The 23,381-nt window shown below is 39.0% G+C and overlaps 1 protein-coding gene across 1 annotated transcript in view; it reads left to right on the top strand.

Moving 5' to 3' along the window:
- The window catches only part of LOC137154526 (uncharacterized), a 317,851-nt gene that overhangs the window by 33,923 nt on the left and 260,547 nt on the right, over positions 1 to 23,381 (top strand). Inside the window, exon 4 of the mRNA XM_067550253.1 lies at positions 17,240 to 17,524. Coding sequence (XP_067406354.1) covers positions 17,240 to 17,524 — 285 coding nt within the window. The remainder of the gene's footprint in view (positions 1 to 17,239; positions 17,525 to 23,381) is intronic.

Here is a 23,381-nt window from a genome sequence, read left to right as displayed (position 1 = left end):
TTAAAGCAATAAACTATAGGGCAGTGAAGCATTGATGAGTTGATGATGATCATTGAATGATGAGCAGAATTTTCCAGGGATAATTAGCATTACATAGCCTTAACTCATGATTAGATTGCTCAGCATGGACAACCTTATGGGTTGATGAAAGGCCTGCACTAAAGGGCTTAAACTTGTGGTGATGGTGGTATGGCTTTATTAGATCTTTGACCCGTAGAATGCTACAAGCATTGCAAGCTAGAAGCTTGTGGGATAGAAACGTTACGCATTTGTTGCTTAACTTTGGAGTTATAAAATCCCGAAACAAACTTGAATTTAAAAAAAAAAAAACCCAACTAAATGGATTAGATGTCTCAGCAAATTGATGTAATGGGTTCAATATCTGTTCCCCAGTCAGAGGTGCCTGTTCTAGTGTAGACAAGGTACTGATAATACTGTTAGCATCTGCTGGATGTTGGACTTTTTTGGAAGAAGATGGGGACTAACACACTACCACTATGAGTTCTTCTGACCGATACCCTGGATATCGGTAGCCGAATTTTTAAGTTCCTGTAGCACAAAGTATAGGATAGTAGAGCTTCCTTTCAGAGTATAACTTAAGGAATTTATTCAATTCTACTCATCTACCAAAACTTCTACAGAATGGGAAGAGATATTATGTAAAAATATCTTATTGTACATTTTTTTTAAATAAATTAAACGCAACCTGATGTTTTTTTCCCCCAACAATTTAGTAACATACGAAAATCTTCAAATCAGACTAGAGGACTCCTGGGAGAAGCACAGCCATCTGACCAGGATATTGAACTTGCAACACTGCCCAGAATCCAAATGAGCTGCTGACTCCATGTGGATTTGACTCTATACGTTGAGGTGGGCTGCTTTAAGAGCTTTTATGAAGAAAGGATGAGGGCAGGGTGATAATTTGATCGGATTCATGGGATGGATCTTGAATTGCAGGTGCTCTGTCACCTGGAGTCCACATGGGATTTCAGAAACTTGGACAGAGCATTAGTTTTTGTAAAACTGCTAGGGACAGATTTTAAAGACAAGGATACTTCTAGACTTCAGGGAGACTCCTAAACATGTGTGGCAGTTTCATAACAGCAGGACTCGGTCCTCTGCCACAAATGGGGATATTCTTGGTGTGTTTAATGGGGAGGAGGCCATTTTGGTGGGGATGCAGGTATCTGTTTACCTCTAAGAACTCTCTTATGCTGCACATTTCCCAACTATAAAATGGAGATAATGAACCTGACCTCCTTTGTGAAGTGTTTTGAGATCTACTTATGAAAAGTGCTGTAGAAGAGCTAGTTATTAAATTATTTATTTTTATTAGTGTAGTTGGGGGAAGAGAGTTCATCATGGCTATGTACAGCCTCCTTTAATCTGGCAGATAGAACGATCCAGGTTGGGTACACTTAGCTGAGACCTTTTAAAAAAAAGTGTGTGATCAGTTCTTAGACAAAGCTTTAGCATGGCCATGAAATGAACACTTTCTATTTGAAAGAACCTCTTTCCCATACAGACTGAACAATTGCTGGATAAAGAACTCCATTTGTTTCCCCACCATTATTCTGCTTGGATCAATTATTAGCCTTGTCTTATATCTGAAGTTGGGTGACAACCTTCAACAGCTTGTGTGTGCTGCCTCCAACATTTGGGTGCAGCTATCCACCCTGAGCCTTGTCATACAAGCTGTAGTTTTAATCCGCGGAGCCATTTGTAATCTTGAGTGACTAAATCTTTTCTTCTGCAAATCATTTGTGGTCATCAGCTCAGGTTCTGCATTGTGCTTGGCTTTAAGTACCTAGTGGTGTTTGCACAGAGAAATTATGGCATTTTCCTCACTGTCTAGTATGGCACCTTCCCATTTGGTCAGACAACAATGACCTAGGGTGCTCAAAGGGTGCATAGGTTTTGTTTCAGAATATTTCCCCAACCTAATGGTAAGGTTTCTTGAGCAGGTAAGTTACATTTGAAGTAGACTGATGACTTGGACTCTATTCCTGCTAGGGAATTTAAACATCACACAAGATTCTCTCTTGTTGGCCATCTCATTAGAGGCCAAGAACTGAATGGGCATAGTAACTGAACTACCATCTCATCCTGGGTCAGAGTTGGGTTGCACTATTAGGTCAGTGTGGGAGCTTGGACTCCTGGTCCCTTGTCAGTATATATTCTGTGGCTTAACTAGAGGACTTCATTCTCCAGGGATATCATTTTGGAACCTTTTGGAAGAAGCAATAAACTCCCTAAAACAAAACAAGTAAGTTTCTAAAACATGTTGCAGTACTGAAGAATTACAATGATCTTTAGAACAGTTTCATTGGCTCTAAATAACCACAAAGCATAAAATGCAACAGAAATCTAGAGAAGCCTTGGCATAGATTTTTGAATAAGTTAAACAAAGAAATTCTTATTTAAGGGCAAAACTCCATCCATGGCTCAAAAGATCATCCATTGATTTTGAGCCCTGAAATGTACAAGAACAACATGGTGGGAAATTCCCATTGTTTTATACATTGTTTCCAGTGCTCAATTTGTGCCAGGCCTTGCCAGGGCTGAGCCCCGGCACATCTAGGCTTGGCAGTTCATAGCCCCATCACCTCTGGGTTTGTTGCATCAGTTTTAAAGAAAAAAATTGCTTGAGCCCTGGCATCTTTCATTACAAATTAAGCATTGGTTGTTTCCTTTCTTTGGTTTCTCTGATAGTGAATTACACATGCAGGAGAGCACACTGTCTTGTCCATTAAAGATTTTGTTTTGTCTCAGTGTCCTTTGGTCTTGTAAAATCCATACGTTCGGAGGTTAACTGGCCTTTCTGGTGAAAAGGAGTTGTAAAAAATGCACAATGGCCAATTTTAAATTGCATTTTTAAAAAGAAAACGGTCATACTGAGATTTGTCGTTGTCTTTTCCCCCACCCACCAAAAAAGTTTGCTGGCAAAACTTCATTTAAAAATTATTTCAAATTTTGAGAACGTAGTGAACAATATTGCGTCTTCAACTGCACAATCTTTTCGCTCATGTGTAGCAGAACCCTAAAAATTGTGTGGGATTTAATGCTGCTGCTGGATCCCTAAGATTTGTAGAACTGTTGACTTAGATCAGTTTTGTTTGACTGTGTTTTGTTTGGCAGATTCCACCAGTCACCAAAATATGCCTTTATACAAAGCAGTATAATTCACACTGCACTTGATGTTTACTAGCTTCAGTTGAAATAAGCTTTGTAGATAGGTCTGAGTTTCTGCATATTTCTTGAACCTTCAGACTTTTAAAAAAACAGATTAAAGAGGCTTCTTCCCTCTTATTTTGTTACTTCCAGTGTCTTTGTCCTTGCAGGAAATCATAGCTGTGTTTTATTTAATTTTAATATTTCCAAACTGAAATGTAAATTTTAAATCACCTTTTTGCAGGGAAGTACTGACATTCCTACGTAAAGAATGACTTAATGAAAACATAGATCACTGAAAATATTTTCAATGTAATACCCTGTGACATTAAAAATATTTTAAAACAAACTTATGTGATTGGGCTCCACATAACACCCTCCATGCACTTTCTGAATAAAAGTGTTTTCACTTAAGGTTAAGTGGGCCTCCTTTATTTCTCTAGCCAATTTTGTTGCAAACAGGTTTCTCACCCCTCAGCCTGTAAGCCTATATCTCTTTACAGTAAGTGCTTGAGTGTGTGCACGGGGAAGCTAACAGGACCCTCTAGGCAACTTGTGTTGGCGCTCAAAATTCTAGTCCATTAGCTGCTTATGTCTATTCGTGTATTGTAAGAGGAAAAAAATCTAATTGGAGAAATGCCATTTACAGGTGAGAAATTGTCTGTCTCAGTTTGGACAATGAAAATAATTGTTCCATCTTGTCTGGTTTTAAGTACTCCAAGGCAGCAGTGGGGTTTCTGTCATTTCCCTTGGGAAACTATTACACAACTTAATACAGCTAACTTTCAGGAAGGGATTTTAATTTTGACAAAACATTTTTTCATTGAAATTTACCGATTCTTCAAAATCGGAATGTTCTGATTGACCATTTCACTGTAAACCGGACAGGTTTCAGGGAAAACCCAGCCTGGCTTCCTGCTAGCTTGCCTGCTTGGTGAACTGCTGAGGAGCTTTTGGAGGGTCCCATGCTTTCACACAGCCCACCAGATGGAATTCCCTAGTGCCAAGGTTCCTAGCAGAGCTAGATGGAGAATGGGAATTCTGTTTTGGGTTTTTGTTCTGAATCTGAGTGAAACCAAATTTTGAAATCCTCCATGAAATGGAATTACCATTCTCCACCAGCCCTTCTCATTCCACCTACATGCACTTCTGTTTACCACACAATAATTTGTCACCTTTTTTGGTGTTGGCACCCTTCAAATATTCATAGTCATCAAACACACACAGCCTACTGAGGACAGCTGAGCTAGCCAGAGAGGTCATGGTAGATGGTGTTGCACCAGCAAGTTCTCAGATCTGGCTCAGTTCTGCAAGTCCACGAATCTCTCTGGTGACCCTGCAGGCAGTGTCAGGTAGAATCTGGATGTGCACCTCTTTGTATGCTGATGGGAAGTTTGAAAGCACAGTGTGTTGGAGTGCTTTTGTCCATCCTAGCTGCATGGCTGAATAGCATGGAATGCTACTTTTTTAAGTAATGAGAAATTGAAGGAAGACCGGATCTCTGTGAGACTGTGACATGTTACACAGTCAAACCATTTTATGCTCAGGATTTGGCACTGACAAGACACGTCTTCCTTGAGGCGTCCAGTTTTATGAACCATATAGCAATACAGGTAGTACACAGGTTTGACAGATCCTGACCTTTATCTCATTCCCAAGACAGTTTTGTGTACATAAGCAAGACATGGGCTTCATGCAGGAGATAGGTCTTGCTATTTGTTGAAGAACGTCTGGTTTGCTGTGACTGTTTGAACTCTGCTTGCAGCCTACGTAGCTGAACTTGTCAATGCTCTCCACAGTACTAGACCCTATCTGCACTGGTGGTTCAGCTCTCAGGTTCTGGACCTTGGTATTCAAATAGACTTATGTTCTCTTCATTGTCGTCATTTAGCCAAATTTAGTTTTTCCCACCTCTCCTTCAAAAATCATCCCTTGCGATGATGATTTTTCTTGCTTTTCTCTGAACACTCTCAATTTGGTCAGTTTCTTTCTGGTACTGTGGTGCCCAAAATTGAATGCATTATCTATAGTGTGTTCTCCTTAAAACTGGGTAGAAGGGTCTGTCCTGGCTTCATGATCTGATGTATTTGCCTTTTGCCATGAGAAGTGGCACTGACTTTTAAAAAAAAAAAAAATACATTACAGAGAATAGTTGTTTTGTTTGCTATCCAGAGTCACCCACTATTCTCCTTCAGTAATACTGGTTCTACCATTTCTTCCTCCCACTGATTGATTGTATGTTTTAGATTCTTTTTCTCAAGGGGTGTTGGCTTGCATTTTTCCAAGTTTAATCTCATTGTGGTGTTTGCTGGCCATGTTTCTGATATCTAAATTCCTTTGTATTGTTTCTACTTCATGGTGTTTGCAAATCCTCACAACATATTTATGCATGTGATTCTGAATTCCACTTTGTGTGAATTTTTCTGCCGGTAATACTTTATCAAAGAAAAGCAAACACAAAAATTTGAATTCATTAAAAACAAATACAAGCCAAGATTTTTTCCCCATTATTCGGTTTTAATATTCACCATATCACATATGCTACTTCTAGCATCAGGCCTGATATAAATGAATTGGAGATGAAAGATGACCTTATGTCTAAAGCTTAAGGCTGGAAGTCAGGAGATCTGAGTTCCACTCTCCCTTCTACTTGTTTGTTTTGTGACCTTGGACAATCACTTAGCCTCTCTCTGCCCTCGTTTTCCCCATCTGTAACAGAAGGATAGTGTTTCCCTATCTCACAAGAGTGCTGGACACTTAATTAATTAATGTTTGTAAAGTGTTTGTTTTCAGCTCCTCAGTTGACAGATGTTCTCTATTTGCAAGATATTAATATTATTCATTATTAAGTCAAGTATAAATCTATGGCCAGGGTCTAGGCTATCTAGATCACTTAAACTCCAAGATGAGGACTGTGGTTGACTTGCCTTCTCAGGCACAATGGAACTTTCTTTCATAAGGGTAAAGGTGGTCTGTACAAAACGGTTTTCCAGGGGCTGATCCAAGACTGAGGAGGGTAGGCCAACCCAAAATCTCCCCAGCTTTTGCTCCAAGTGCAAGGTGCACTTCTTCAACCTGCTTCTTCTGAAATAAATACACAGCAGTGTGTATATTAAAGTAAAACAAAATAAAAAACCCAGCAGAACAAGACCCTGCACTCACAGCTCTCCTCTTGGCGAGAGGAGGTGAGCAAGAACAAACAACGCGTGTCAGATGTTAGTCACATGTGCTAGTGGACAGTATTAAAATACTTCGGTGATGAGGGAAGCATAAGAACCTATAGGATAGAATTTCTTTAGTTTTTATAGAATAGCTCTTTGGAAGATGGATTGGGAAAGCACCTCTCTAATATCTGGTGCACTCTACACTGACCTGAAGTGTTTTCAGGAAGATGCTGGCAAAAGAAGTGTGTTTTAAACCATGCTTGTTATCCTTATTTTTTTCTGACCTATTTTAGAACTGTTGGTAGATATTAGTTATTCAGGTATGTGTAGCTTTTAAATGTTATCATATTCATTGTGTTGTGGCATGTCATTTTCCATTGGCATCATGTCGTAGGCCAGTGTAATGTGTCAAAAGTGTTTTATTGCAATGGCTACATCACATAAATGAGACATGGCAGGTTGCAAATCGAATGTACTGTAACTGCTTTTAACATGTACATTAAATACGCCAACAGGATAGATCAAGGGCTAGATTGCACCGGCTGCAAGTGGGGTTCAAATTCTGGAGCAGGCCATGAGAGAAAACAAAGTTGTTCATGGAACAAGACCGCAAATACCTTGGAGTAAGCAGCAGTCTCTCAGTATAAGAAAGGCCCGGACTGGAATAGCAATGATGTTGCAAGTTTGGACAAGGCAGAGCAAGGGTGTGGGAAGCATGTACAATAATTGTCCTTCGTTCTTGACAGTGCTATTAATATTGTTATCTTCAGGAGCACAAAATAATACAAGTCCAGGCCCCACAGTATCTTCCCTACCCCAAATGTAATCTTCCAGTCTGTCAGCATTCCTCCATTCCTTCCATGAGAAAAGTCTGGGACAACAGGTATATCTTGTAGTGGTTCCTGAAGATCATCATATAAGGGCTTTGGTGAAAGACAGCGAGGAAAATGAAATACAGTTCCAAGCTCTTCTCACTCTTTATGCCGTGCTCTGAGGCCTCTAAATGTATGCCCCGAGGGGGCTGTCAGTTAGTGTGCCTCAGATTATCCCAAGTACAGTGGTAATGCACATGGGGCAAAGCTCTCTCTCCAGTAATGGAGACTATTTTAGACTTTAAAAGTTAACAACAAGGACCTTAAACTTCTCATGGAAATCATTGGGTACTCAATAAAAATCCTAGAGTACAGGCACAGTGTGCTGGCTGTTTGAAACACCTGTTTGCTGCTGCTCATTGCCTGATGAGTCAGAACAATTTATGGGAGACCTTGCTAATTGGCACTGATTGGGGAGATTTGTCACAGATTAATGGCATTTATGAATTAGGAGGTAACAAAGGCAAGATAGTTCATCGTGAAATAAATTGTCACTTATTTTGGCAAATTCAGCTTAGTCTTGAAATTGCGAGAAAACGTCATAGAATTCTAATAATTGGATTGTTTGACAGTTGTAGAAGGAGTAAGCTTGGGTAGTAAGAGACTCTGCTGTTAAATCTGTGCTGAGGAAAGGGAGAAACCCCCATCGTTTGTGAGAGAGATACAAGGTGCCCAGATTAGCAAATTACATTTTAGGGAAGTTGTAAGTAAAACAAAATCAAGAAAATTTTAAAAGCCTTTATTTAAAAAAACCCCCAACAACAAACCCATGAAAAAACAGGTTTGCTTTTTACCATTAGGAGCTGCTATTGTGATTGTGTGTTAGATGTGCATGGCACATCTCTAAAATAACAAACACACACACACAAAAATACTGGAGTCACTGCCCTGAAAATTTTATAATCTGAGTTCTGGCTGTAAGTACTTTCAGGATCCAGACATGAGCAGGTGCAGACAACAATATAGAGAGGGTTTAGGATGTGGGAAGGATAAGGTCAGAGGTGGTGTGAGCATGTGATCACTTTGGAGATAAATTACAGGAGTGCAAGATTCTCCCCATTTGCGGTATCACCTGGCTGAAAAAGTCACTTATATGGGGATCATTGCGCAGCTGCCTTTAAGGTTTTCTTTGGCGCCTTCTGTAAATCAATTCCATGGATGTGCATATGTCACAACAGTGTTGCCATCTTGATGTGAAATCCAAGATAGTGATGCTGTGAAGGAGCAGAGAGCTACTGACACGACCTTATTTGCTTTTACCTTAAAAGGAAGAAGTTTGTCATCAGATGCTAGCATAAAGAAGGCTGTTTGCTGGATAGAACCTGAGTGGCTAAATAACCGTAGTGGTTTTTCACTGCTGGAAGGTTATAGGATATAACTGCAGATATTAAAGGACTTCTGAATTGAGATTTCATTATTAAATGTATGCCCTTTCACGAACATATTTGTGTATATATATAATATTCAATTTGCAAGGCTGTGTGACACATTGCTGTGTATTTATAGAACATTGGAATAAATGGGAGATTTTTCAGACTGGCTATCTTTGCTATCACACACCCTACATAAGAGCTTTTCATAACAGCAGTAAGTCATTCCAGACTGTGCATTTGCAGGTTTTTATTTACTCTTCCTGGGTAATCACTCTGCCTCTATCATCATGTCTTTTTCTAACACCATTTGAGTTGTGCTGTAGTAATCCAAAAATACCATTTATTTATTTAATGTATGCATAAAAAAGCCTTAAATGAGGAAATCACTGAGACAATGAAGAGCAAAGTAAATCAAGAAGTACATTTAATTGAATAAGTAAATTAAAATTGTGAATTTCTCCCACTCCTGAGCAACTTAACTAGATCAGCCACTGTTCTAAGTATAGAACATAAGAACAATGTCCATCAAGCCAGTAGTCTGTTTTCCGGGAAGGCCAATGCCAGATGCTTCAAAGGAAATGAACAGAACAGGTAATCATCAAGTGATCCATCCCCTGTTGTCCATTCCCAGCTTCTGGCAAACAGACTAGCGATACAGTTTTGCATTCCTGCCCATCCTGGCTAATAGCCATTGATTGACCTATCATCCATGTTCTTTTTTGAACACTGTTATTGTTTTGGCCTTCATAACATCCCCTGGCAAAGACTTCCACAGGTTGGCTGTGCGTTGTGTGAAAAAATACTTTCTTTTGTTTGTTTTAAACTTGCTGCCTATTAATTTCATTTGGTGACCCCCTTGTTCTTGTGTTATGAGGAGGAGGAAATGACCTTTCCTTATTTACTTTTCCTACAGCAGTCACGATTTTATAGACCTCCATCATTTTCTCCCCTTAGTCATTTTTTTCCAAGATTAAAAGTCCCAGTCTTATTATTCCATACCCCTAATCATTTTTGTTGCCTTTTTCTGAATCTTTTCTGATTCCAAAATATATATTTTTGAGATGGGGGCAACCAGATCTGCACGCAGTATTCAAAGTGTAGGCGTACCATGGATTTATAAAAAGGCTGTCTGATATTTTCTGTCTTAGTATCTATCCCTTTCCTAATGATTCTCAACATTCAGTTAGCTTTTTGACTACCACTGTACATTGAGTGGATGTTTTTGAAGAACTATCCACAGTGACTCCAAGATTTTTATTGAAGGTAACGGCTAATTTAGACCCCATCATTTTATTTGTATAGTTGGGATTATGTTTTCCAATGTGCATTACTTTGCATTTATCAACAATGAATTTCATCTGTCATTTTGTTGCCCAGTCACCCAGTTTTGTGAGATCCCCTTGTAACTCATCGCAGTCTGCTTTGGACTTAACTATCTTGAGTAGTTTTGTATCATCTGCAAATTTTGCCATCTCACTATTTATCCCTTTTTTCCAGATCATTTATGAATACATTGAACAGCACTGGTCTCAGTACAGACCCCTGAAGGACACTATTTACCTTTCTCTATTCTGAAAACTGACCATTTATTCCTTCCTACCCTTTGTTTCCTATCTTGTTGATCCCCTCAAAGAATTCTAGGAGATTGGTGAGGCACCATTTTCCTTTACAAAAACCATGTTGACTCTTCCCCAATAAGTCGTGTTCATCTGTGTGTCTGATAATTCTGTTCTTTTTTATGGTTTCAACCAATTTGTTTGGTACTGAAATTAGGCCTCTCGAGCCTTTTAAAAAAATTAGCATCACATTAGCTATCCTCCAGTCATCTGGCATGGAAAAGGATTTAAATGATGGGTTACATACCACAGTTAGTAGTTCTGCAATTTTGCATTTGAGTTCCTTCAGAACTCTTGGGTGAATACCATCTGGTCCTGGTGACTTATTACTGTTTAATTTATCAATTACAGACCAGGACTCATAATGTTTAATGGAAATAAGAAATTTTGTCACTGTGAAAAGCTAGGACCTCGTAGCAAAGTCACAGGCAGTTCCCAACCCAGGGTTTTTTTTAGAATTATTATTTATTAAAGATTAATTCTTACAGACCTGAAGCAACCAAGGTGGGGTTTTTATTGGGCTCTATATCACAGTGGGTTTCCATCATGCAGTGATTCTTAAGTCTTCTCCCCAGGATAAAAACTATCTGCAGAATCATTTTCAAACATTTCAGAGTTGATATGGTTTAGACACAGTTTGCCTGGCTATGGCCAGTGTGAATGGGAAATGATCTAAACCCATTGGAAACAATGGACTGGAAGGGTTTCCATTGACTTCAGTGGGATGTGGATCAGGTCCTAAAAGTTTTACAAAGAGTGGTTTAAATTTTTTTAAACAGACTTTCAGCAGTCTGGATTTGGTCCTAGAGAAAGCTAGAAGATGGTAGAATGAGCCCTTCCAAGCTTGTGTCTGTGTTTTGGCTGGGGAAGATAATGAGGAAAGAAGAGCATGAATGTTTGACTTCAACTAGTATGTTAAGTTGCACCTGTTTCTCATAATTTGAGATATTTGAAAGATTAGAGTGGATTGAGTAAGAAGCAAGGGTTGCTAACATTAGTACCTTTTATATCAGTGTTTCCCAACCGGTGTGTTGCAGCGCACTGTGTGCTGTCAGACCTGAGCAGGTGTGCCGCAGAATTTTTTTTTTTTTTTTTTTTTTTTTTTTTTTAAAACAACTTGAAGAGTTCTGGATTGGCTCATGAATATTCATGAGTTCATTTGGCAACTATATGGTGGTGTGCCTCAAAATAATTAAAGGCATCCGGGTGTGCCGCGGCAGAGAAAAGGTTGGGAACCACTATTTTATATTTTCAATTTAGCAGCTCTAAAACAATAGGGGAAATTATGTCAATATAAGGCTTTGTTCACATATCTCTTGCATAATGCTTTTTTAGAAAATGTGCCCTTTCTACTGTGATTTTTTGAGTGCATATAAGCAGTGAGACTCAGTGTGTTAATGAGCATGGCCAGTGTTACCCACTAAACAGGGTATGCTAATGGATCATCTGAAATTTTAACAAATCAGTTTTCAGTGCTTAGTCTATTGCATTGTTTTAATGTTTCTTTTAAACAAATACACTGAGACTTTTGGAAAGCTAACCACAAATATTCCATGGGCAATGTTGGCTAAATCATTCAGAGTTATTTTCTGTGATGCAGCTGAAAATATTTGTCAGCTGGATCCAAGCAGGCAGACCTACTATGCTCATGTGGAGTCCAACTATAGGTCCAATTCTTTGTTTTAGAGATCAGTAGGTGGATGCATCCTTCCATCAATGGAAAATACAGTTACAGCCATGCACAAATATGCTCTGGGTCATGTTTCTCTGACCATTAATTAATGCAAATGACCCCAGCTCCAGATTAGATTAAAATCCCCATTATTTTTGACTCCATCAATTGGGTGGCCATGTGGAGGCACATCCCACTGTTGGGGTAACACAACTTGTGTTTAATTCATACTACTCCTGCTAATGTCCCATAGTGCATTGCAGAAGCAGCCTGTCTGGTCACACACTGCGTAGGGCTCAACTTTTTGAGCGTCAATGGCACTTTGATTTCTAAGGAAAGAGCCAGATCTTGCAAAGTACTGAGCATCTTTACTCCCATCATAGTTAGAGGAAGGCTTAGCATCTTACTGGATCAGCGCTACAACAATTAGCACTTTATAACCAAAGTGCACAAATATTTTATTCAAAATACAGAATGATTTGTTTCATTTTACCAAATTAAAACTAAATATATAGCATCCTAAATCCCATTTTCCTCCTAATACTAAAAGAATGAGTAGATCTGAAAATATTTAATGCTGAACCACTGAAATAATGAGCATGCACAGTTGATCCCTTAAGAAAGAAGCTCCCAAAATTCCATTTACCTTAAGAGCTGTCACTCGGCACTCTTAGTTGTCATGGCAGTGTATGCTTTTTCATGAATTACCAGTGCTGTTTGTTTTTTCCTTTATCAGTCATCAGCCCATCAGCTGGGCCATTCATAACGATTTTTGGCAGCTCATCAGGGGAGTTCAGAGCTATTGAATAGTGCCCTATCAACTCTCACACCTCATTGTGTGAAACTGTTTACCGTGTTGTCTTTTTCTGTAAATATTACAGGCAGTGCACTAAAAGGATAGATGCGTGAAAATGAAATGGCTTAACCTTGTAGCAGTTAGCTGAGATGGCAGGTCTGTGTTGACTGATAATTCACAAGTCCTTGTGTTTCTGTTACTTGCTAAATAACATGTAGACATTTTGCTTTGAAGTCTTGTATATGATAGTTAATTAAACAACATTTAATTTGGCTTAACATTTGTGTCAGTTTTGTGAAAGTGAGACTCTATAATTAGGGAATACAGATCAGGTTTCTGTCAGACTTATAACCTCTCACTCTAATTTAATGCTTACTTCTACAGTGCAATGTCACACTTGGTGTGCAGAATTTTTTTCCACTGTCTTTTACGCTTGACTAGTAACAAAGTTGCCTGTATTACACAACTGACAGCAAATGGAATCATTCACATAGATGTAAGGGTGTATGATTTGCCAGTATTTAACAGGAAATTCACCCATCAAAACAGATTACATGATTGGAATCAGTGTAAATAATATGATGCTGTACTTTTACACAAGCCTGCAATTTAGTTAGAACTGTTCTATATTTCTGAGGGACCTGAATACAATTTTTATGGTGCTTTCTAATAGATATTTATATGGAAACATGGCACAGGATGAATGGCTTGTAATTAGTGAGCAATTTTCTATATATTTGAGTCTGTTTAAAAAAAAAAACTGATTTACTTTCAGTTGAAAAATATAGTTTACTTGAGGTTAATGGATAAAACATCAAACACATTTACAAAATCATGTTTTACACTTTCTTATGTTGTTATAGCTAATATGTCTAGAATGGAAAAAACCCTCCCAAAGATCAATGGATGTTGATTTATCATACTGTTCACTAAAGTCACCCTTGTAATGTTTTCAAAAAATTTAGATCTGAGCTTGTGGTCAAATCCAGAAATGTAGTCACTTGTGTTTAATTGGCCTTAACAGATTTTCTGTGGATAGACCACATGTTTCTTTAAAAGGAAATGGTGCAAAGTCGTACAGTTTTAATGCCCCTTTCTCCTCTCTTAGCACAAAAGAAGACATCAGTGTTCTACCCAATGTGTGGGTAGGCTAATTATCACTCAGAGGCTAGGTGTCGTAACCAGATTGGTTTAGCCAGTTAGAACTGGGTATATGCCGTTTGTCTCCAATAAGTGGCAACCTCATAACTAGTACACTTTTTTCCAAGCTTATATTGGTTACTTTCCATGAATTAAGGGCTACTAAAGAACTGAACTAACTGGTCAATTTTTCCACTCTGGAATAGTGTGAATTAGGATGTTCTGAGACCCACAAATTGATCTTGAATGGGGAAAATAAGTTAAAGCTAAGCAAAAGCCATACTTAGGAATCCAAAGGCCCCGCTACCCAGACTATGGAAGTCACTCAGCCGAGAGATAAGTTTTAACTAACTGGCATAATGGTTTTTTTTTCTCATCTGTTAAATCGTGTTGAGACTTCCTGCTTCATAGTTGATGCCACATCACAAAATGAGGAGGCAGCATGATCTAGTGGATAGAGGTCTGGATTGGGAGCCAGAAGAGTTGTATTCTTGGCCTGGGTGACTGTAGCCATGTCACTTCATCTCTCTGTGCTTCCATTTCCCTACCTGTAAAATGGGGACAATAATTACTTCCCCTTTAAGACCTATGGATGAAAAGCTCTCAAATAAAAGCTAAGGATTTATTTTCATGGTTTGTCGGTGCAGGAAGGATTCAGGTTCAGATTTTATTTATTAAAAATTAAAGGTATTTCCCATGTCATTTGATGTTAAAAAATAATGCCTTTAGGGATATCTATAGTGGACCGGGAGGCAGGGCTGGATTTCCAATAAGGCATGTTCCTAGGGGCACCAGTGTCCTAGGGGCACCTAAACAGTGGCAAATTACTGCACAGGCCAACGGGACCCGTGCCAAAGGGCCCTGGACAATTTGGGAGCCCTGCATGAGTGCAGGAACTGTGGCCCCATCCTTTGTTCATCCTCCTCCTTTCTCCTGGGACCCCGCTACCCTGCTCCTCCTCCTTCCTCCTGAGGCTCCACCCCCTGGCCAGGCTGGAAGCCAGAGCCCAGGGGTGAGCATATTCCCCCTGCCTGGAATGGGTGAGTGGGGTCGCCCCAACCTCTTCCCCCCCCTCCCTTTGCACAGAGCTGGCCCAGCCAGCCCCTCTTTCCCCCATTGCCACCCTTCCCACCCCCAGATGGAAAACATGAAGGTCAGCTGCAGGTGCGGGGGAGGAGGCACTGAAGATACTGTGCTTAGGGGCACGTAAGGTGTAAACCCAGCCCTGCCAGGAGGTACTAAGAAGATAAAACCGATGGGGAAAATAATTTAAAAAGAGATCGTTTAAAACTTATTCAGCACTGAAATGGTCCCTTGAGCACGGCTAAGTGGGGGCACTGGGCAGAGATAAAGGTGCTTAACTATCTTTGTTTTTGCTTTGATATGTCAAAGGGCTCCTTGGAAAAAAAATTTTCAAAAAGAACACATTCACATACCTATAGAAAACACCGTTTTTAACTTGCTGCCACACACTGAATAGAATAGATATAGCACGGTGACCAGGACTCATGACTTCTATCTGCAAAAACACAGCCATCTCCTACTGGAGTTTAAGGGCAATCTCTGTTAGCTCAAAGAGCAATCTCTGTTAGCTCATGAGTGTAGTACAAGGGATACTTGAAGATGGTCTGTTTCAGACACACTCTTGAATATGCATGGTGCATTGCATTTCATGTGAGGAAATCATGGTATGCAACATGCAGTGAGTGCATTATATAACCCTGTTAAGGCAGAGCTCATTCTCTGGTATCTGTTGTATGGCCCAAGAATTCCATCGGACTGTCGGAAGCCAATCTATACCTGTGATTGCATACATCTGCAGTTAGCTGACTCTTGTGGTGTCTTCCTGAACATCCATTGATCAACACACAACAGTTAGCTGCAGCAGATTGATGAAATACTGTGCCGATGTAATATCTTGAATAAATCCAGGCTGATACCATTCTTGCATGTCCAAGATGATAACTACAAGGTCAACTGTCAATGAAAAAAGATTGTAAACAATCAAATTTATCCAGTATGCAAGTTTTAAACAACAGAATTGTAAACTGTCTGTAGTCAAGGTGTTGAGCCAGATCCTCAACTGGTATAAATTGGCAAAGCATCACAGTAGCTAGGGTCAGGCACACGTCTTGAGATGAGACTTTCATAGCAGTGTATTTTGGGGTTGCTGAAACCAACTCTGCTGTTCCCCAGAGATTAAGATGTTTCATGAATACAACCATAATTTTGTCTGCTACACAGCTCACAATCACCTGAATGTCTTTAACTGGTGCACATAAGGAAATAAAAGTAAATTAATTGCATAACTTCATTAAAAGTGAAATTCTGGGATTGTGTATGGTCACCTCTTCCTCTTCTCAAAGCTCTTGAAATCCTGCTTTGTTTGGTAATCAACATTGTCATTTTAGTCACAGAACATTTCCTTTTTGTAGGAAATCATGTCCTGTATCATTTGGATCTTCTGACTCTGCCAGTTTTTAAAAATAATGTCAAGTTATTTTTTAGAAGGCCAGAAGTCGAAACAATTACAGAGTAGTGACTCAAATGAAATAATTTTTCTTTATAATTAAAGGGCCAGATTACAATCTCTGATGCACAGTATGTCTCACTGTGTAACTTGAAACAATTAATGTTGGGCTTGCACCCACATGTACTGCAGCAGATTTTTTTCAAGGTGTGTGGGGATGTGTACTGTGTATTTTAAATGGGAAACTACTCAAAGTGGGAACTTGAAGACTCGCAGGATACAGCAAATTGAAATATATGGGGAAGGAGGGAGAACAGTGTTCCTGTGAAGATGATTTTTTTGGAAGCATCATGAATTGTAATTCAGCAAAAAAAAAACCTGTGGCAGTGTAAGAAATTCTGTACGTAAACACAATGCTAATAAGATGAGGATCAATACAAGATTGATATTAGATGAACGTTCCTTGCTAGACAGACAAGATAATTCCTTCACTGGATCAAATATCAGATCCATTTGAGTTCAGTATCCTGTCACTAACAGTCGCCAGCACCAGATGTTTTTGAGGAAGATACATAACTGCCTGTAGTAGGCAGCTGTGGGGTAATGTTCTGATTCTCATGGTCCTAATGGCAGTTTAAAATTATGTTGGTTTTCCTTGATGAGGATGGTGGGTGATAAACCATATACAAAATTATTATAATAGGATGTTTACTGATATTTTTCATAAACCGTTACTGTATTGTTAAATAGGTCATGAAAATGAATAAACATTGGTGTAGTACTTTTTTATTTGCAGCATCTTTTCCCTGAGAAATCTACTGTATACACTTTTTGAAATTTCAGACTTAGGCATCGTGCTTTCTTAAAATTCTTTATGTATAAAATATAGTTCATGGCAAGCTAAAGGGAATCAGTGTCCTATTGAAAGACCTTTTATGTCTTGTCTTTTCTTTATTCAACAGGGAACAAAGTTTGTCATCCTAAGATACCAGACCTTTAACGAGGCTCAGGTAACCTCTGACAGTGCATATGGTGTTAACAAAGAGTACCTGTCAGCCTTTGTAGAAGACTTTGTGACTTCAGTCAGCATTGACTTTCCAGATGATGAGGAGTATGTTGGTGAAGTGCTAGACTGTGGTTCTTCAGATATATCAGTTCATGGAAGAACAGAGGAAGCTCAGCATGCAGATGAAAAAGATGACAGAAGTAGCAGTATCCCAGAAGTTGTGATCACACAGGCAGATGAGGTGGGTGATAGACAATACTTGATATAAAATTCCTTTTTATCTTATCTGATTTGTATTCTTAGCTGTAATCAGGAATACAGGATGTTGTTCCTAATTAATTCTTTAATTTTCTTTTATTTGTTTTTCATTTAACAAAATTCTATTTCATGTTAGAAACTTCATCCAACTAAAACCCAGAATGCATTGAAGGCTACTTTCTTTAATCAGTGGCATTTTTAAGCTTATTATATGGTCCTCAAAAATGAATTTCTTTGTATCGTAGAGTACATATTTAAATAAATTAGTGTTATCCTTGGTTACTTTGCCAACCATAATTTATGCTTTTTAATTTTATCACAAAATAAAATCTCATTTCTTATATTCTGAAACCATTTTTAGCATCATAGCAAATTACCTTGGAAAGAGCTACAACACAGCCAATGAAATATCTCTCATGCATTTTTAAAAACTAAAGTGAATAACTAATGAATCTGGTCTGCCTCTTATATTGTGACACTTTTAGTCAATGTTTCAAAATTCATAGTTACATCAAAATTTGCAAAGTAAAATATTTAGTCTGAGATATCCATTTAATACTTTGAAAAATTCTAAAAAGGTTTTTTCTTCTTCTTGGTGATATGTTGTAAAAAATGTCCTTAATTTATATTTTTTCACATTGTTTATTTCAAACATTAAATCCATAGGAAGTAATGGGTGTTGGCAAAACATGTCAAGTGTTTTAAAGTAATATTTAAAGCCTCTGAACTTGCAAAACACTTACTGCCAAGTGCTGTGTTTGTCATTGCAAGTAGTCCCATTTGGGCCCTAAAACAGTATCCAGATGAATCCCATAAGACTATTGACTTTGCCAATATAATTTTTAAATATGATCAAAATTCATTACAATAGTTTCCTCCAGTTGGATAATTTCTCTATTCGTTCAAAGTTATCTTATGGTACTTTTGATGTCCTCCATATGGATGAAGATTAAATATTGGTATTATTATTAGATTTGTCAGTGGCCTTCAATACCATTGATCATGAGGTTTTGGTGATTTTCCTGGACATTACCACGGGGGTGGATGGGATTGCTTGTGATTGACTCAGTTCCTTTTTTGTTGGGAGTTCTCAAGGGATATGGTGGGCAGTTTCTCATCTTCCCCGAGTGTCTTCCATGTAGAGTTATGCAGAGTCCCTGTGTATGTTTTCTGTTGTTTAACATATACATGGGGCCATTGGAGAGTTAGTATGATACCCAGTATACTAATAGCAATCATTCTAGGTGTACATCTCATCTGACCTAGAAAAAGATGTCAGTTGCCTTGCCCAGTGACTGGATGAGATTGAGGAGTGGTTGAAGGCTAGGGGACTGAGACACAATAAGAGTTAGAATGAGTTAGCGATAACTGTTTAGGGAAAGCAAATGGAAGATACAGTGAGGATAATACCCTACTCCATTGAGTCTAGGGGCCTGGTTAGATCCCAGCAGCTGCTAGAAGATCAGGTAGCCCAAATAGCTGTGTGGATTCCCTCTCCCCCGCTACACACACCTTTTATATGTGTCGTGTTTAGTGTTTGCATCACGTTTATCATCCATTAAGTTTAAACAAAATTAAAAAGCAAAAAAGCAGAGACTTTGTCTACAGACTTAGTGACCTCTGTCATCATGTTTTCCTTTGGTAGGGCCTCCCTCAGACTGCCCAATTGGGCCTCAGTCTAGGGGTTCTCTTGGACTCCTGTGTTACTGCTGGGGTGCATGCATAGCAACAATGACAAATAATGTTTTAAATCTATGAATAGCCGGAAGATTGAAGCCTGTGAACCTGGCCACTTTTCTATTCCTTCATGACCTCCAGGTGGATTACTGCAACTTGCGCATGGGCACTAAAATAAATAAAAATAACTATCAGCTAGTCCAGAAAGCAGCAGCCATGTCAAGGCATGTGAAAGTCAAGGATGGAGCTTATGAAAGCAGGAGATGGGACATTCTTGGCAAGTGACTGCAAGTTTCATTGCCTTCAGAATAATGTACATAATTCATTTAATCGAGTTAGCTTTTTCACCACTGCAACTACAAACAGCAAAGAAAGAAAGGTGAAGGCCAGAAGGAAGACGATATGAACAGGAGTGGTAGAGAATCACGGAAAGAGAAAGAGGAGGTGGATATTAAATAAATCCATCCTCCAAAAGCCCTGCATAACCTTGGAGGGAAATTAGATCTGCATATTATTGAGTTTTTTATTGTATCTTTGGAGATACTCAGGTGCTACAGTGATGGGCATTCTTAAAAGAACCTAGACAGAAAGACGTAGGTCAGGTAGATTTAGGATCATAGAAGTGCCTCCCCACCCCACAATTCAATGCATAACTGCCCATGTGAATTCCTGGAATGGGTTTATTGTGTACAGATCAGGCAAAGAGGAATTCTGTAAATGTATTATAGGAATGTACTACAGGTAATTTATGTAATTTAATATATTTTAAAGAGCAGGTTGGAAATTTGACACAAAACAGAGGCATTAATGGACATAGAGAGAAATCCACAAATTTTTGCAAACTAATTTCCACTTTGCCACCAGTCTAGCAGTTCACACAAGGCTTATCTACAACAAGCCAAAAATACCCAACTTCTTTTTACAGCACATAAGGAATGTGCTATGCCCCTCCATTTCTGACCTAATCACTATTGTTTTCTCACTTACAAACTGGATCATCCCTTTGGGCTGCCAACATTGTATTTAAAAAATAAGGGACCGTTTCTTAACACCCTTGCCCTATACCTCCTCCTGACATTATTATTATTATCATCACTATTATATCATCATTATTCATTATTAATCATAATAAGCAGTATTCCCCTCTATTTGCCAGCGATATTTCTTGCTGCTTTTTGCAGTACTGAGCAACTCCTGATCTTGTTGTACAGAAATGGAAAAAGTAAGGGACTGATGGCACCCCTAGGCTCAACATTCTGAAGGGCCTTTACACAGCCTCTAGCTGTGCCCGTGCACTACAGTGCAGCAACACCTGAGATATAATGTGTGCCAAAAATACTTTCATGCACAAAACTACTCATGTGGCACAGGTGTTTGATTTTAACTCCTGCATTCAGAGATGTTTGTATACCAAGTGTGCATAAACAGGTGTGGCTGTGTAGCTTTGCACACTAAGAGTTGGAGGCCAAGGTGTGAAACTTAGGCCCTGAAGTTCTGTGATGAATATACATGTGTTCATGCCACAGTGCTGTATAGGGGAGAATATATTTTGGACCTCTAAAAATAAATCTATATTCTGGGAGATATATCGGTTTCCTTTGCTGATTGACTTTGTGGATTCTTGTGACTCATAGGACTCAAAGGCTACGGCTACACTGAGGGCGGCAAAGTCGTCACCATCAGATTGATTTCTCTGAATCGACTGAGCGGTCAGTGCAGACCCGCTCAGTTGATCCAGAAATCGACTTACCTTCGCAAGTGGCGTAGCGCTGCGTCGATGGGAACACGGTTCCCGTCGGCGCAGTGCGGTGAAGATGGTGCGCAGAAGAGGAGCTTAGAAGTCGATGGGAGTTACGCACGTTTTTTGTGTAGCTTGCGTAACTCCCGTCGATTGCCGCTGAATCCTGGAGGTAAGTGTAGACAGGGTTTAAGTGGGGAGCTAAAGGTGATGAACTCATGTTGCCTATATGCAGTAGCTGGGGACCATAATGTCTCTGCATGTACACACAGTTGTGCATTATTAGAGTTCCACAGCAGTCAACTAAAGCACTTTTTTTTTGTTTCATTTCTCCAGTTGGTTCTAGACATGATGAATCTGAGGAATTCTACTATATTTTTATTGTTGTTGCATGACAATTGAACTGTTTAGCGCTGATTGAAATTTTAATAATGACAAAAATTGCTTGCTTCCAAAACTTGCATGTAAATTGTACAGTTATAGGATTATTCTGAGATTAATGGTGTCTAAAAATCACACTTCTGTCTGAAAATGACTGACCTACTATTGTTACAAGTATCAACTAAGAATACTATTAAGAGAGACTGGAGGAAAACAAAATTCTCGGCCTTTTTTTAGTTTGTTTACATTTGGATTGGACCCCGCTTTATGTTGTCAGTTTCATTGGGGCACTTAGTATTTTGGAGAATATTAGTTAGTTTTCCCTGCTGTTTGTGTGGGTGTTTCACACAAGAAGAAGGAAAAGAACAACGTTCCTTAAAAAAATGCAAATTTAAAACCTCACACGATAGCAGGAGGACTTCAAAGAAGGTGTAGGGCCTGAAATTACTTTTTAATTCCTCATTTAGTTATTTGTCTTCCACTAGCACCTAAAAATCTGTGCGCTTTTATCTGTTTGAACTCCAGTAGTTATGTTCAAGGCTGAAGCTCCAGTGGTGTGTAGTCACCTTATTTTAATGTTTCCAGAATTTCTTAACCTCTGAATGAGTTAGTTCATGAGATGTCTAACTTTTTGTGTTAGATTTTGTGGATTTGTCACAAGTGGAGATATTAAATTACTCTCACCAGTGGCTCTTTAGCAAAGTAAGCAGTCATGGCATAAAAGGGAAGGTCCTCTTATGGATCAGTAACTGGGAACAAAGGATAGGAATAAACAGTCAGTTTTCAGAATGGAGAGAGGTAAATAGTGGTGTCACCCAGGGATCTTTACTGGGACCAGTGCTGTTCAACATATTCATAAATGAACTGGGAAAAGGGGTAAACAGTGAAATGGCTACATTTGCAGACAATACAAAATTACTCAGGATAGCTAAGTCCGAAGTAGACTGCGCGGAGTTGCAAAAGCATCTCACAAAATGGGGTGAGTGGGCAACAAAATGGCAGATGAAATTCAATATTGATAAATGCAGAGTAAGGAACATTGGAAAACATAATCTCAACTATACGTATAAGATGATGGGATCTGAATTAGCTGTTACCACTCAAAAAAGGGATCTTGGAGTCATTGTTTTCTGAAAACATCCACTCAATGTGCAGCAGCAGTTGGAAAAGGTAACAGAATGTTACAAACCATTAGGAAAGGGATAGAAGATAAGATAGTAAAGATCATAATGCCACTATATAAATCCATGGTACACCCACACCTTGAATACTGCGTGCAATTCTGGTCTCGCCATCTCAAAAATGATACATTGGAATTGGGAAAAGTACAGAGAAGGGCAACAAAAATGATTAAGGGTATAGAATAGCTTCCATAGGAGGAGAAATTAAAAAGACTGGGACTGTTCAGCTTGGAAAAGGGATGACTAAGGGGGGATATGATAGATGGCTATAAATTCATGAATGGTGTGGAGAAAGTGAATGAGAAAATATTATGTCATCTGAAGGAGAAAATAAGAACCAGTGAAATTAATAGGCAACAGGTTTAAAACAAACAATAGGAAGCACTTCCTCACACAACACACAGTCAACTTGTGGAACTCATTGCCGTGGATGCTGCGAAGGCTAAAAGTATAATTGAGTTCAATAAAGAATTAGATACGTTTCATGGAGAATAGGTCCCATCAGTGGCTATTAGCCAAGACGGTCAGTGATACAACCCCATGCTCTGTGTCCCTAACCTCTGACTACCAGAAACTAGGAGTGGATGATGGGATGGATCACTTGATAGTTGCCCTGTTCTCTTCATTCCTTCTGAAGCACTTGGCATTGGTCTCTCTTGGGAGACAGGATACTGGGCTAGATGGACTTTTGGTCTGACCCAGTATGGCTGCTCATATGTACTTTTCAAAGGAGTTATCCACCATGGTAATAACATATTGATTAACTTAATAAAATACTTGTACATGATTTACATAATTAAATGAGTTTTTTAATCTTAAAATTAAAACATAGAATCATAGGGCTGGAGGGGACCTCGAGAGGT

The sequence above is a fragment of the Emydura macquarii genome, unplaced genomic scaffold, assembly GCF_026122565.2.
Source record: "Emydura macquarii macquarii isolate MOO-44397 ecotype Brisbane River unplaced genomic scaffold, CSIRO-AGI_Emac_v2 contig_295, whole genome shotgun sequence".
Taxonomy (NCBI): domain Eukaryota; kingdom Metazoa; phylum Chordata; order Testudines; family Chelidae; genus Emydura; species Emydura macquarii.
Note: the sequence above shows the minus strand (reverse complement) of the source record. Positions and strands in the feature narration are given on the sequence as shown.